This window comes from Echinops telfairi, unplaced genomic scaffold (assembly GCF_000313985.2).
Source record: "Echinops telfairi isolate 266 unplaced genomic scaffold, ASM31398v2 ScPeMD7_7458;HRSCAF=8496, whole genome shotgun sequence".
NCBI lineage: Eukaryota > Metazoa > Chordata > Mammalia > Afrosoricida > Tenrecidae > Echinops > Echinops telfairi.
In genome coordinates this window covers 11,835,657-11,852,185 of record NW_022111358.1, presented here as the reverse complement: position 1 = coordinate 11,852,185, position 16,529 = coordinate 11,835,657, and the positions used below count along the sequence as shown (strand labels likewise).

Sequence of the window (16,529 nt, the reverse complement as noted above, 5' to 3'; positions counted from 1 at the left end):
CTCACTCCACTCACTCACTCACTCTCACTAAAAAAAAAAAAAAGAATCTTCTCCACCACCCAATTGCAGTAGTATTTCTAAGAAAAAATGTGATACCCTTAAAAAAATCAATTATATAAATTTATTGAAAGTACTTGAAACAAAACAATTTCAAAAAGATTAGAACCGATAAAAATCTGTCAATCCCTGCATAATATAGTATAATATAAATGCAGACATGAATTTAAAATATTTTCATCAATAAGGTACTTTTTGTAGCATATTGTTAACTTTGTAGCAGATAAATGGTTGTGATTCTCATGCTCATACTAATATGAATTTATTTTGTAAAAAATGTAATCAAATGCTTTTATACTCACGAAATTGCTTCCTCTCTGTTTTCTCCCCAGGAAAAACAGTGACCGAATTGAGAATCAGCAAATTCATGCAGTCCCCCTGCAGCAGCAACGCTGAAATAACCCCAAACGTTCTTATTGCTGCGGAAATTCAATTCCTGAACTGTTCCTGAGCTGGGCTTAAAACCCTGTTAAAGAACGGTGAATATGAGATTATAATTCTAGTAAAGAGAACATTTATATATATTAATTGTTCAGGTTCTCTGTTAATCACACATAGAAGCAGAAAGGATGCTCAAAAGTCATAAAAACTTTAGAGCTGTAAGCCCAATAAATATCTTATGGTGATACATGACCAATGGTGCAATAATCACTTACTTATCGGCTCCAATCAAAACCTCTATAAATTTCCCTCCCCAAAGGAAGGCCTCAGTCTCTAAGGGGAAAAAGGACATTCTTTTTTTGGGGGGTGGAGATTCTATCATTTATTTTAAAAGAACCAGAAAATATCACAAGTGGCTTCCACTGGCTGGCCACCCGACTGTCCTCCATTCTGTCATTCCCAATATCCCCAGACAAATCTCCTGTATTGCTGCTATGCCAGGCAGAGACTGAGATGTGCCAGGCAGCCACCTCTGGTGCTTTTTCTGTAAATTCAAGACCTGCCTGACAAATTTTTTTCCCCCCCCAATCATTTTATTGGAGGCTAATACAACTCTTCTAACAATCCATACATACATCCATTGTGTCAAGCACATTTGTACATTTGTTGCCCTCATTATTCTCAAAATATTTGCTCTCCACTTAAACCCTTGGTATCAGGTCCTCATTTTTGCCCCCTCCCTCCCCACGCCTCCCTACCTCATGAACCCTTGAAAATTTATAAATTATTATTTTGTCATGTATTACACCAGGGGTCCTCAAATTTTTTAAACAGGGGGCCAGTTCACTGTCCCTCAGACCTGCTGGAAGGCTGGACTATAGTTTTAAAAAAAAACTATGAGCAAATTCCTATGCACACTGCATATATCTTGTTTTGAAGTAAAAAACAAATGGGGCAAAAACACCCGGCGGGCTGGATAAATGTCCTTGGTTGGCCACATGTGGCCCGCAGGCCGTAGTTTGAAGGCACCTGTCTTACAATGTCCGACATCTCCCTTCACCCACTTTTCTGCTGTCCGTCCCCCAGAGAGGAGGTTTTATGTAGATCCTTATAATCAGTTCCCCACATAAACTTTGTAAGTAATGACTTACCTCATCTGGATTCTCACTAGTGATCCGAGCTGCAATAACATGGCCCCTTGGGCAGGGAACATGAGCAGAATTTTCAAAATCAATGGGAGCATCACCCCAGGGAGATACCCCATACATCATACGAATATCCTTAATTCTATATAGAGGGATCCCCATGGCAATCTGAAAGGTAATGAAACATGTATATCATTCCTTTTCCGCAGTTACTTTCCTTATAAAATGTGAGTTATCTGTTTACCTACAATTTTTCATTTAATTATCTATCACCTAAAGCACTGTATCCCTACAGTCCATGTTCTACCAGTCACCAAACAAGTAGTTCCAAGTTACTTGAAATACATGTTACTACAGAGAAACAGAAAGACATTCCTAAAAAGTCCCCAAACCATGGTGTCATTTCTCTATCAAGGAATAAAAATTAAAACAGCAAAGGGAAATGGCAGTGTCATGGCTATCTAGTAGTTTCAGAAAGCTAGAAAGTTCTCTCTATGTCATAATGATCTTTTGTCCCTACAAGTCAGTGAAGAAAGTAAATCTTTAGTCCTTACTGGTAATACAGAGAAGATTCCCCATGTAGACAAGAAATATGTTATATACAAAATGATACCAAATTCCATCATTAGTTATTACTGTTTCCAGTAACAATTTTCTCCTGGGTTGAAAGGATAAAATTAATTTACAACTAGAATTTTTTACATAATCTAAAAACAAATGTGTGCATGTCAGAGGGGGGGTGCAAGAACAGAACAAATATGGGATGTAAAAGCAATCTATAAGTATAATGCAATTCCAATCCAAATCCCAATTTATATTTTTTAATCATTTTATTGGGGGCTAGTACAACTCTTATCACAATCCATACATCCATCCACTGTGTCAAGCACATTTGTACATTTGTTCCCATCATTCTCAAAACATTTTCTTTCTGCTTGAGTCCTTGGATACCAAAGTCTTACAAGAAAAACTTTGACAATCACTTTGATATGGAATTCCTCCAAAGTAGAATGCAAGCAAAGAGGAATAGGAAGGAAAGTTTTAAGTTTTCAATAAGTAAACAAATAAAGCATACGTTTTGTAAAATTTCTTTCTAAAATACGAGTTTATATCAGGTGTATCTGGTGTAAACATCCCCCTCCCTTAGGTTTGCTCATCAGCATAACCAACCCACACGTGCATAATAAGCACATAGGACATGATAAATGAACATTAATTGAGGCTCAACAGAAATTTTCTTTTATCAGACATTGGTTAAACCAGTTTTACAAGTATCGCTAAAATTCCAAATTTTCTAGACTCCTCCTTGAGCTCAAATTAGGGTGACTCACCTGGAGTTGTGCTGCAGGAAGGTTGACGTCAGCCACCATCTCTGTACAAGGGTGTTCCACCTGTAGCCGAGGGTTCAGTTCCAAAAAGTAGAAGCTGCCATCCTGGCTATAGAGGTATTCCACAGTGCCAGCACTCACATAACCAACCATTTTGGCAAGTTTTACGGCACACTCAAAGATGAAACATAAGCAAAATTAGAATCTCAGCTTTTCCACTGCTGGACCATTGCTTACCAATAGTCACTCTCTGATTTAACTATTCAATGTGTGTAGGAGCCATCAAAGACTTTCATATTACTACAGTGAATTTCAAGCTGTCTAATTGTTATATAACAAGATCCCGGGCAAGAGAAGACAAACTCAATGAAAAGCTCGGGGGAAACTGAGGATTTTTCTATTTGGATCACAACAAGTACACCAATTGTGAACGAAGCAAACACACACGGCAGCTGACTCTTCAGTCTCCTGCCCATAGCCATCGAGTCAATCCGGACTCATGGTTATCCTGCAGGAAAGAACGAACTGTTCTATCGGGTTTCTGAAACGGCAAATCTTTATGGGAGACAACAACCTCAATTTCCGATGTGGACTTGAACTGCTGACTTTTCAGTTAGCTGCCTGCCCGATGTGTAACCCACTACCAGGGCAACTTTATTGTCAGATAGGCCCTAATATTTCCAAGATTTTCCCCTTCATCCTAGGAATATAGCTGCCAACCTAGACACTAGATTTTCCAGCCTCTCTTTTAGCTATCCTATTAGATGTCAACAAACGCCTGACATATGCAGGGCTCCTAAATCATGTATTGAAAAGGAAATTGCTTGTCCTCTATATTTGACTTTTCCCCTCCCTATGAAATAGAACAGGGTCATGTCAGTGAAGGCCAGTTTTAACTATGCAAATGAAATATGCTGAGTATGATAAATCAAGATAGAACATGAATCTCAAGATAGCCTCAAGGAATAGAACTACACCCCACCAACTCTGGAATGCTCACATCAGACTCTGGAATAACACACACACACACACCACCACCACCACCCCCCCCCCATATTTCACTCACTGTAATCTCTTTGGTACACCAAGTAAACCTGAATGCGGTTGTTAGCTAAAGTCAAGCTACCCTACTACCCCACCACCACCACCTCACCCTGATTCATGGCAAACTCATGCACAAAAGGAACCAAGAATTGCCTGGAGATCGGACTGTGTGCGCCCATAAGGTTTCATTGGTTGATTTTTTGGGAAGTGGGTATCAGGCCTTTCTTTCTAGTCTGTGTGAGTTAGAAGCTCCGCTGAAACCAGGTCAGCATTAAAGTAACAAAGTAAACCTCCAGGCAGGTGATAGTTATGCTTGAGGTACCTTCGCTGAGAAAGAAATCTGGGTCTTTACCAGGAAAGGTGAGAATTCTACCACAGAACTAACCTCAACCAAGATAAAATTTAATAACTACCTAATGCCGCGGGTTTAAGTGGAGAGAAAATGTTTTGAGAATGATGTACAAATGTGCTTTACACAATTGATGTGTGTATGGATTGTGATAAGAGTTGTATGAGCCCAAATAAAATGATTTAAAAAATTTGATAACTATGGGTCACACGATAAGGCTCAAGCATAGGAATGATTGTGAGAATGGTGTGGGACTGCGCAGTGTTTCCTTCTGTTGTGCACTGGGTCACAAATGACTTGATGGCACCTGCCAACAACATAGGTTAAAAAAAGAGGAGCCCTGATGGCCTAGGGGTTACACTGGCTGCTAACTGCAAGGCCAGCAGTTAGAAAACATCAGCAGCCACCTCAAGGGAGAAAGACGGGGCTTTTTACTCCCGTCAAGAGTTACAGTCTTGTGCTCGCTTTGGCAGAACATATACTAAAACTGGAACTGTATTGGATTAGCATGGGCACAAGGATGACATGCAAATTCCTGAAGCGTTCCATAGTAAAACAAACATTTACAGCCTCAGAAACCCACAGGGGCAGTTCTACTATGACCTACAGAGCTCACAATAAGTCATATTGACTAAATAGCAGTGAGATATAGGCGGAATCCTGTTTAAAAATTATGAAGAATTGATTGGGCAACAAGGCAGTGGATGGCAAGGGATCAGATAGCTTCGACTAGAAAGCAGGTGGCCTCCTTGTTGCATAACCAAATTTCTGGTAAACTGTCTCCTACAAAACTGTCTCCTACAATAAGGTTGACCACAAAACTGTCTCCTACAATAAGGTTGACCACATTCAAAAGTCTATGACCAATGACTACAATAACATTTGTATCTTGCACCAGAAATCAGATCTGCCCACGAAAGTTTCCTTTCTAAGTGCAATTCACAGAGAAAACTAAACATGGAAAAAACTTCATTACCATATGAACCAGAAATCAAACGACTTGGTATATACCCTACAGAAATGAGAAACCCAGCAGGAACAGATATATTCGCACCCATGTTTATTCCAACACTATTCACAACATCAAGAAACTATTAATTCCCATCTGTAGAATGGATAAAAACACTTTGGTACACGAATTCAAAAATGTACTAAAGAATAAAGATGAAACTGTGAAGCCCCTCACGACAAGGATAGATTTGGAAAACAATATGCTGAGTGAAGTTAGTAATCAGAAAAGGGCAAATACTGCATGAGATCACAGATATGAAAAATAAACTCGTAAAAGATTTATATAACATTAGAAATAGACTTTGGTGGTTCCCAGGTGTGGGAGAGAAAGAAGGGGAGGGAAAATAAACATTAGACAGTAGGTGGGTATAAACTTGTGTGAAGGGTAAGACAATGTCCCCAAAGAGGGAAATTAGAGGGGCAACGGTGTGGTTAGGGATAGGGTAAACCAGGGGGAGGGCTGATAGCTTGCTTGGGTTATTGAATGCAAAGATGATGATCTAATATGCAAATCCACAGTTAATTCACAATAAGTTTTTTCTAATAGAGGAAAGAAAAACTCTAAAAAGCAAAGGACAATGGCATGGGATTTACTCCCAAAGAGAGGAACTAAGAGCAGAAGAACAAACTGAGGTATTACTCCACTCCCTGGTAGGGAATCATCACAATCCATGCCTTACCATTCCTTCTTATTACTGAATTTATGCAGCAAGCATTGAGGGTTTCTGCCAACTTGTGCAGTTGAAACCAAGATGCACTGATAATTGTTTGTCACTGAAATTATGAGCGCTGGAAACAAAGAAGGGCTGATGCCTGGAAAACTATGACCTTTTGTTACAGAAATGATGCCAATAATCTTTTGATCAAATTTTGTAAGATAAACAACTTAGTCAATGCAAATAACTTTTCTTCCTCTTAAAAAAGTTTCTTTATGAATTAGGTGAAGGTTTATAGAACAGATAACCAGTTTTACATTCAGCAATTCATACATGTTGTTTTAACTTATCCACAGCAATCTTCTTAAAAGCCAAACCAAACTCACTGCTGTTGAGTCAATGCTGACTCACAGTGACCCCCAGTGGGTTTTCCAAAACTGTAACTTGTTTATGGAGTAGAAAGCACAGTCTTTCTCCCATAGAGATGCTGGTAGTTTTGAACTGCCAGCCATGCAGATCGCAGCCCAATGCATAACCACTACAGCACCAGGGCTCCCCACAGTCCCTTCCGCCTACCATCCTTTATCTTACTTCCTCCTTGTTTCCATTCCTCCTTCTTTCCGAATTCTCTGAACTTTATACTTAATAAATGCTGTCCTCCTTTGATCAAAAATGTCTAACACAGACCCAGAGAGGGCTTTGTCTAGTAGTAGTACACCAGGGAACTGCCAGAAATTCAAGCCAGATTCAGAAAAGGAAATACCTGTTCCATATGTTCAAATACTGCTGGAGTAGCAATAGCAGCAGGTGCCTCTTCAATAATCTTTTGATGCCTGCGTTGTACTGAGCAGTCACGACCAAACAAAGAGATAGCATTGCCATATTGATCAGCTAGAATCTGCACCTCCAGATGCCGAGATTGTTTGGCTAGTCTCATCACAAAGATAGGTGATCCTGGGACTTCGGCTTGAACCTACATTAGAAAAAGAAATAAAACATATTCGTAATTGGCAATTCTTTTTGCTATTCTGATACACTGCTTCAATTTTAACAGGCAGCTGCCTAAAAGTGCCAGAAACCATGTCAATCAGTAGAAATACAAAAATGAGTAAAATATAACCCATACATACCCTTTTATATTTAAGAGATTACATTCTTAGTTGTATAAAATTTACATCTACTTCTCAATTGGAGTAGCTCCAACTTGTTGTGGGTGGGACAGGAGGAAGAGGGAAAGATGCATCTAGGAGGTGCTTGAAAGAAAGGAATGCAAATTTCAACATCCCAAAGTGAGTCAAACTGGACGTGAAACCTTTGCGTTGGTGGGACTGGGTGTCCAATCAAGCACCCAGTGCTTATGCAGGAAGGTGGATCTTCAGTGACTAACCTGGCCCAGAGGGCCGAGCATGCTACAAGATCCTGAACACAGAGCTTACAGTAGTGGGAGTAGAGCCCTGGAGGCAACTCAAGGAGGGAAGCTCTGAGACCCAACACTAATGGGGGTGAAATGTGTCCTCCAGTCACACAGCCTGGCTTTATCCAGGTTTGTTTTCTCCACGCCTCCTTTCTTCATTGAGAAATGATCCATAACTTGGCTCAACAGTTATGAGCACATCAACAAATCTTAGCTGTTATTTTATCTATGATCATATTTTCTAAATTTAAAAAATTACACAAAGTGGTCTGAAAACAGAAAGGACACAAAAAAATAAACAAACCTTCATTTCTGCATAATAACTTGGTCTTTAGAACCTAATTATTGTCAATAAATGAGGAGTGGGTGTGTTAATTACAGACTATAAAAATGCATGAACAATCAGTGTTACAAATGTAAACAACATATTTGAAAAGATGCACACACACACAAATTCCACAACAGAGCAAAATACTGCCATAGACTCACTATAAGCAAATGTCCACTTTTTAAAAGACTTGATACTATTTCTTGACTTATAACATATACTGCTTGTATTGTTATACTTCATTGTTTTCAAAGGAATCTCATCTTCAGTAAAGAATTATATAAAATTCTGTAGTCACAGAATTCTACTCTAACAATTATTTAAAAGTAATCAATAGACTGTCTTCAGGCTTCCATTGTTCTAGTGAGATGTTAGTTATCAATTTAACTGTTATTCTTTCGAGAGTAATCTTCTCCAGCTGCATTTAAAATTTTGTTTGTTAGAAGGGGAAAGGTTTGGGAAGAGGCGACTTCACTTTGGTAAGCTTAGATGTGGTTCTCTTGATGTTTTTGGTGCTGTTTTTTGTCAATTCCGGAAGACTCTTAAGTGATTATTTCTTCAAATGTTCCAGTTCGTTATTTCTTCAAATATTCTTCAGCTCCATTCTCCGAGACTCCAAATAAATAAGATCATTTCACTGTATCCTGCGTCTTTGATGTTCTATAGCTTTTATATTGTTTTGCTGTTAACAAGTCACCTCAAAGCTCAATGGCTTGCTGAAGACATAAACAATTTCAGTTGCTCATGCCAATGTGCTAGTCATCTGGATAGCTCTTCGGGACTTGCCTGAGGTCCCTTATATGTATACAATCATCTGGTGGCTTGCATGCAGATGAATGGCCTACGACGGTCTCACTTATAAATCTGGTGCTTTGTGCTAACTGTTGGTTGACAGACCTAGGAAGACTCAACTGGCACAACTCATCTCTTGCATGTGGCCTCTCATCCTTCACAAGCTTAAGTAGGTTTCTGCAGTGGCACTCCAGAGGGTGTGGGTAGAAGCTGCAAAGCTTCTTGAGGTCTATGCTTTGGAACTTTTATGATGTCACCCGGGACACAGTCTAATGACCTAAGCAAGCCACAAGGCAAGCTAATATTCAAGAAGTGGGGCAGGACTCCCTTCATCGTGGAAGGAACAGCAGTCACATTGCAATGGAGTGTACATACAGGGGTGGAGGAGTTATTGTGGCCATCTGTAAAACAATCGACTATGGTCCACCCCCTGGCCACAATAATTCACATACCTCCCACATGCAAAATAGACTCACCCCCTCCCAAGACCCCCAAAGTCTTATCCAAGTAAGGCATCAAGCTTGGCGTCCATTTTCTGAGTCCAGAAACAAATGCAGCTCCTTGGTTACAACTCCACAGGTGAAGTGTCTCCTGGTGCAAAGACCTGGGAACTAAAAACACAAGTTATCTTCCCCCAATACTCTCAACATATAATGGTGAGAGGGAGATGATAGCTGAAATACATATTCTTGTTCAAAGAGGAGAGATATGGGTGGTGCATTCAAATCACTGGTTCATAACAACTCTGCAATCCAGATAGTACATGTTTCCGGAGGCAGGATTTCTTTTTAGATTTTTTTTATTAGGGACTGACCCTGCGCCCTGGTTGTGATACTCTAGATCCAAAGGTCTCCACTACTCTTAGCTCTGTCTTTGGGGCTCCTGGCTCCACGCTCTGAGAAATCATTTTATTAGAAATAATCACATTTTCAGCTGAATAGCTTTCTCACAGCCTGCTTCCTGCCCATAGAAAGCTGGAGGGCCAGAAGCCATTTTTCATTATGACAACAGCATTAGTCCACATTCATGGTGCATTCATCAATATAAGTCTTTAAAACATCACTGGTTCCTAGGAAATATATTAGGATTCAGTCCTTGCCCCCAATATACATCTGTAACTATTTTCCAATCAGATTTTTCTATACTTTATTGTCAGTCTGCTATAAGTCAACAAACTTAAGATCATTAAATGCCCTTTTGTCTAGCTGAAAAAGTCTGGTACTGCCTTAACTGTTCGTGAGGCCTTCAAGTATCTTATAGACACTCTTGATTTGACTTTTCATCTGAGGTCATTTCTTATTTCAAAATCTTTTGCCAGCTGGAGAGAGTTGTGTTTTCAAACCCAGAAAGTTTTGTGTCCTTTATACTTCCTCTAAATTCTGCATGTAAACTACACATTTTCATCTTTAGCACATGTCACTTTTGTAGTTCCTTATCACACACAACTAAAAGTCTTCAACAGATGTAAAGCTTTATCTAGAGATTTCCTTGATTCGAGCCACATATTGATTAAAAACATCTTCTATCTTCCAAATTACCTCAGGCAACTTTTTCCCCCCACCAGAATATGGGTAGCCTTTTTCCCTTCCAGACTCCAAAATCAATTTCCTCACTACCTCTCCAACCTCCAATTTAACAAGCTGTTCACCATTCCTTAGTGGCTTATGCTACCAACCATCCCTAGTACACATAATTCTGTGACTCTGCAATTTGGGCAGGGTTTAGACAGTTCTGCTGCTCCTGCCTGGAGTCACCCACACAGCGGCAGCCTGGGGTTGGATGTCTTTGGGTGCTGGTTGTCATCTCTCAGGTCTAGAAGGCCTCAGCTGAGATCAAGTGGCTTCTCTATCTCCAATAATAGGGCTCTAGACTGAGTTCTTTATATAACAGTCTTAGGGCTCATTCCAAGAGTACAAGACCACTGCGGTCTTACTTTCAGATCTTTAACAGCATTTCTGCCACATTTTATCAGTCAAAATAACTCCTATGGTCAGCTGCAATTCGAGTGATAGGAAAAAAAAGAGAGAGACTTTACTTCTTGGTAGAAGGTGAGCAGCAAATCAAACTAGAAAAGGCTGTACAAATACAAATACAGATGGGAGGAGTTAATATGGTCATCTTTCTAAATAAGCTCCCATGTGCTTTTCTCTGTATTTTTCGTGCTTTGTCTTGAAGCTTCAATCTGGATTTGCTTCAAATCTATCGCCCAGTTACTAATTCTCTCTTCAACTATATCTAATATGCTATTACACCTCTTCATTGATTTTAATGTAGCTATTGCATTCTTTATCAGTACTGGAATTTCAATTTGCTGCTTCTCTATGATTTCTAATTTTGCCAATAATCTCAATCTTGTATTTTATTTTCTTGACTATATTAGGTACAATAGCACTAAATTTATTGTGTAATAGTTCCATGATTGAGATCTTATTTGAGTCTATTTCTACAGTATTTTTCTTTCCTTGGTTTTCAATTGGGTAACTTTATATTTTTAACTGGATGTTTGATGCTGTATATAAAAAAATCGATAAAGAGAATTTGAGGTTCTGGGTATTTTGCTTCTCTGGAGATGATATGCATTTTAGTCCTGGCAGGTGGCTAGACTAGGGGATTAAGAAATCCTAAAATACTTTTGAGTATTTTAAATCTGAACTTCAGTCTCTGTGAAGGCAGGTCTATTTCCAGTTCATCTTGAGGTATAGCCCTTCAAGATCACAACCTAAAGGGTAGTTGGTTTTCCAGGGTTCCCCCTCTTTAGCAAGCACTGAAGACTAATTTTTGTTCCCCTACATCGATGAACGCTCTAACAAGCTTTTCAGTTCTCTGAAAGGGAATTGTTTCATTTTTGTCCTAGCTGACCTCAATGGGAGGATTAGCTTCGGTTACCTAGTTCGCATCTAGGAACTTTAACTTTGACATGGAATTTTCTTAGTGTTCTAGACTCTTCAATTATTTTATTCCATAGTGATAAGTAGTTTTCAAATGTCTAAAGGAGTCAATAAAAGAAAAAATATACCTTTTGCTTCTGAAAGTAAAATATCTTTTTTCTAAACCATATGAGAAATTGATCTACTTCATATAAGATAAGGATTACTACAGAGAAAAATTAATGTGTCTGACCTTCAAAAGAAAATCCATCAAGGCAATACCTTTATCTCTTTTAAAAAGGATATATCAAGAAAGATCCAGTTCATAGAATTTCTCTTATAGTCCATGACAATGAAGAATCTTGCTGTACAATGTTTAAAAAAAAAGCAGGGGGAGGATGTGTATGTGCAAATAAAAGTAACTGATGAAAAAGTGGAAAGATGGGAGTGAAATGGCCAGACCAATGTCTAAATTTTCCTTTTCCTGGGTGCCAGTAGGAGGGTTGAGTCAGATATGTAAGAGTAATACTGAGGGCAGGGCATAAAAAGACTCCTGTTTCAATTATCCCTGTCTGTTTCATGATTCTGAAAAGAGATAATTTCCTTGTTCACCATCACAGCCAATCAATCGTATGATCGCATAAACTTCCCTACAAAGGGTAAGGTCACAGAGCAAGAACAAGTTTTAACTTTGTTTTTCTGAGCCACCTTTAATCTCATATAATATGGGTCTGCTACCAGGTTTCAATGCCAAGGTGTGGTGGCCAGGCAGCACAGGCACAGGCAAGGGTACTTATAAGCTAGCAGGGTACATGAGACACATGGCAGAAATTCAGAGTGGTACAGCCAATAGGAGCTAAAACAAACCAAAATCAACCAGAGACTGAGTCTGGCCCAAGCCCAAACAGCCAGATCTGAGGCTAACCATACTCACACTTTATAATGGCATAACAGTGGCCATTATAAAAAGAAACAAATACATAAATATATCAATTCTCCTTTGCCAGTATGAAATTCTACAAACACATACACCAAATTGGAAAGCATTATCTCAGCAACTGGGCATTTTTATTTGCTAGAATTACATTACTGCTTAAATTAACTAATTGAAAACACTTTAAAGTGGAAGAGAAATCTAACTTATTTTCCTTGATAATAAGCAAGTAGAAGCTTGCACGAAAGGTATCACTGTATCTAGAAAAGATACATGTAGCTATGGTTCTGAACATTTAAATTATAATACGTTAAGTCTTCTCTCTGATAAACTCTACCTGTCTGAAGAGGTTAGAGAAGTCATCTGCACAGTTGACTTTTCTGATTCCCTTCCCTCCCCCTCCTTCGGAAGCCTTGATCATTACTGGATAGCCAACTTCTTCTGCTGCCTAAGAAGAAAGAGGAAAATGGGAGATCTTAGTATTAGAAGACAAGGAGAAAACAACCATTTCCCCCTTTAAAAAGGCAGTCATCCAGTAGGTCTCTATATAGAGTCAAACAGAAAGATCTTCAAAGATACACTATTACTTGAAAAAGAAATGTATTTATAGAATTAGATCAAAATAAAAGAAATCAGCACTGAATAGGCCAAAAAATGTTTAGGTATTAGCAATTGCATAAGGTTGAATCTAAGTAATCATATACAGGTGTCAAAATAAAATAAAAGAGACATATTTACATATGATTATATATGCAGGCATATACTCACATACAGAAATATAAAGAACAAAAACTAGAAGAGTCTAGACCAGTATTTATCCATAAAATGAAGATGGAGAGATGGAAACTTGCTCTTTAACAATATTTGGCTCTTTTTAAAATTTCATTTATATGTAACTTTCTCTAAATTATTACAGTGAAAAAAACTTTCCAAGTCAAAATCAATTTCCGAGTTATAAAATATGGTAAAACTTATAGCAGCAGCATCGTTCATTATAAACACTAACCTGATATTAACATTTATTTTTTTAAATTGTATTATAATGACACTTTTCTACTTTCCACAGGTAATGTTTCTTATCAAAAACCCTCCAAGTATTTGTAAGAAAATTAATTTTATAATACATAAAGATCAGTATGTGGTTCTTATGGTTAAAGTTTCTTTCCTATAATATGAAGATATTCATATGCTACTCATATTTTTTCATTAAAAATAAAGACAAATAGTTCACAAGCTGATAGTCTCAGTATAATCTTGTTCAACAGGAGACTTAAAAACAGAAATTTTCAAATATCTAGAAATTTTTCCACTCAAGTTTTTATCAGATATAAAATCTAATTAGAAAACTAACTTTCAACACATGCTCATGCCTTTTCACATTTACATTCTTATATAATGATCTGTTGATAACCATAAAAAATTCAAAAATTACAGGACCAATCAAGCAGAAAACTATTCAAATCACAATCCTCACGAAAAAAATCAACCAAACTCAAAGCCACTGCTATTGAGTTGATTCCAACTCACAACAACCCCATGGGGCACAGAGTACGGCTGCAGCCACAAGAATGCCCATTTTTACGGGAGCAGAAAGCCTCATGCTTCTCTTGAAGAGCCGCTGGTGAGTTCAAACTGCTGGCCTTGTAGTTAGCAGTCCAACACATAGCCCACTATACTACCAGAACTTCTTCACATCAAGACAGACCGATGTAACTAAATAGCTTTCATAATTAATAATATGGAATATATTCAAATTATATTATTAAAGAAAAAAAAGCTGGGGAAAAGAACTAATTTTTAAAATAACCAAGTAATACTTTTATCAAAATATTCCAGAAAATGTGTCACTAGAAAAAGGATATTTCACATTTTCAATTGCCTCAGTAAAAATGACTACTTTTCACTAATAATTCCCTCTTTTAATAACATACTTTCTTTTTTCCTAAGCTCATATAAACAGAGGAAGCAAGATGAATTGGATCATTGGGTAACAAACTGTCAAAGAAACAAGTGCTGCAAATGTGGAGACGGCTTAGGTCACAGCGCACAGGAGACAGCAAATAAGAAGTCATATTTACATATGATTATATATGCAGTCTTTTACATGTGAAGACTCCAGCCACAAGCTAACACTAAACATACCTGGGAAATTCATGACCTGGGGGATACCCATATGTGTTATTAACTGGGGAATGTATGATTATCAGATAATATATACTGTAAGTCCCCAATCTTATTTTAGCACAATGATTATAATTCAAAGACTACTAATATAGGTTGTAATTACTATATGGATCTATATATTCAAAGAAGACTGGAAAAGATATATGCATATCATTGGGCATTGTTTCTGGGTGGCAGGTTTGCAGGAATTTTTATAATCTCTTTTCTGGCTTTCCAAATTATCTAACAGAATACTATGCTTTAGACACATAACCAAGAAAAAAATTACAATTTTCAGCAATATGTAAAATAATTACTTTTGGAAAAAGAGTTGTCTATTCTTTTGCAAAATATATCAAATAGAATATTACACCTGCAACTCAATTTTTAATAATAAGAATATCTAGAACATGTACATACAAGTTAAACACAGTGTGTTCTTCAAAAATAGCCTCTTTCATTATCAAGTTGGTAAGAGAGGAATCAACTTCAGATAACAATAAAGGAAAGACAGGGTAACATTGGGGAAAGGGTCCCCTCTTGTCTCAGTTCAGATTTCTACATGGATGGACAATAATTGGACTAACATTTTCAGCCCCTCTGCTCTGTCGCTACTTTTCAAGAGAGAAAAGAGAATTATGTGGTTGGTGAACTTGGAAGCAGGACGTGGATGTGTCCAGAGGTCACTCTCTTCTCCTTTGAAATCAGCCCACTGCAAAACATATGTTCTTTGGCAGCTCTTGGCCATAAAATAAGCTGAAGAACACTTTCAGCAACGTAAGTAAACATAATAACACTAACATTTTCTTCTCTATCTGCTTAACTCCTTGGTTCTGAACTTAAGTTGGGGGGAAAAGGTGTGGGGTTTATTAGACTCCTTCACACAGTAAGTTAGCAGAGAGAAGCAGAAACAGTAATCAATACCCCTTAAAAAGCCTGCTTTTGGAGGGAAGGGGGAGTAGAAAGGGGGAACCGATTGCAAGGATCTACATATAACCTCCTCCCCCTGGGGGATGGACAACAGAAACGTGGGCGAAGGGAGACGTTGGACAGTGTAAGATGTGACAAAATAATAATAATTTATAAATTATCAAGGGCTCATGAGGGATTGGGGAGCAGGGAGGGAGGGGGAAAAATGAGAAGCTGATATCAAGGGCTGAAGCAGAAAGAAAAGTTTTGAGGATGAGGGAAACAAATATACAAATGTGCTTGACACAATGGATATATGTATGGATTGTGATAAGAGTTATATGAGCCCCCATTAAAATTATTTTTAAAAATAAATAAAATAAAATGATGCCCCCAAAAAGTCTGCTTGAATCACGGGAGAAATGTTGGTCTGTCCAGATGATCAGCTTACTTCAAAGGTTACTTTAAAAATACCCCTCCATTGGTCTTACAAGCCTCAAGTGATCATAGGTATATCATGAACCTGGGTCCAAATTCCTCTATTTGTCATTATAGTGGAAAGGTATCACTCAGTCCAGTTAGTCACTTACCTTCAGCCCATCATCTACATCCTTCACATAACCTTTTTCATATAGTTCCTGAGGGACATTTAAGATACGCTTCGAAAAATCATTTTCCTGCCAGTCCACACAAAGGCCTGCAATGAAACAACTATATTGATGCGAACGAGGGGGATTAGAGTGGAGACCCAAAGCCCCATCTGTATACAATTGGCTATCCCCCAACAGAAAAGTTATAAGGAAGGGATGATTAGCACCAGGTGCTGTATAGCACCAACAAAACAAACATCATTCCTCTAGTTCCTGAATGCTTCCCCTACCCACGCCGCCCACTACCATGACCCAGTTCTACCTTACAAATCTGAATAGACCAGAGAACACACATTGGTACAGATAAGAGCTCTAGACACATGGAATTCAGGCCAGATAAACCGTCAGTAACAGTAGTGGGGGTAGGGATATCATGAGGGTAGGGGGATGTTTCGGGAGGGGAAAGGGGGAGAAAGGAGAATCCATCACAAGGTTGGATATATAGCTGCCGTCACCCCGCCCCTTGAAATGGACAAATAACAGAAATGTGGGTGAAGGGAG

At 38.3% G+C, this 16,529-nt stretch overlaps 1 protein-coding gene across 9 annotated transcripts in view; it reads right to left on the bottom strand.

Moving 5' to 3' along the window:
- The window catches only part of ACACA (acetyl-CoA carboxylase alpha), a 332,267-nt gene that overhangs the window by 161,272 nt on the left and 154,466 nt on the right, over positions 1 to 16,529 (bottom strand). For 8 of the 9 annotated variants that reach the window (XM_045299999.1, XM_045299998.1, XM_045300000.1 and 5 more), the window contains 6 exons: positions 15,969 to 16,075; positions 12,644 to 12,754; positions 6,735 to 6,944; positions 2,915 to 3,085; positions 1,590 to 1,751; positions 360 to 523 (listed from right to left, as the gene is read on the bottom strand). In XM_045299999.1, coding sequence (XP_045155934.1) covers positions 360 to 523; positions 1,590 to 1,751; positions 2,915 to 3,085; positions 6,735 to 6,944; positions 12,644 to 12,754; positions 15,969 to 16,075 — 925 coding nt within the window. Of the gene's footprint in view, positions 1 to 359; positions 524 to 1,589; positions 1,752 to 2,914; positions 3,086 to 6,734; positions 6,945 to 8,981; positions 9,085 to 12,643; positions 12,755 to 15,968; positions 16,076 to 16,529 lie in introns of those variants that run through there. The other variant, XM_045300005.1, reaches the window with a different exon arrangement.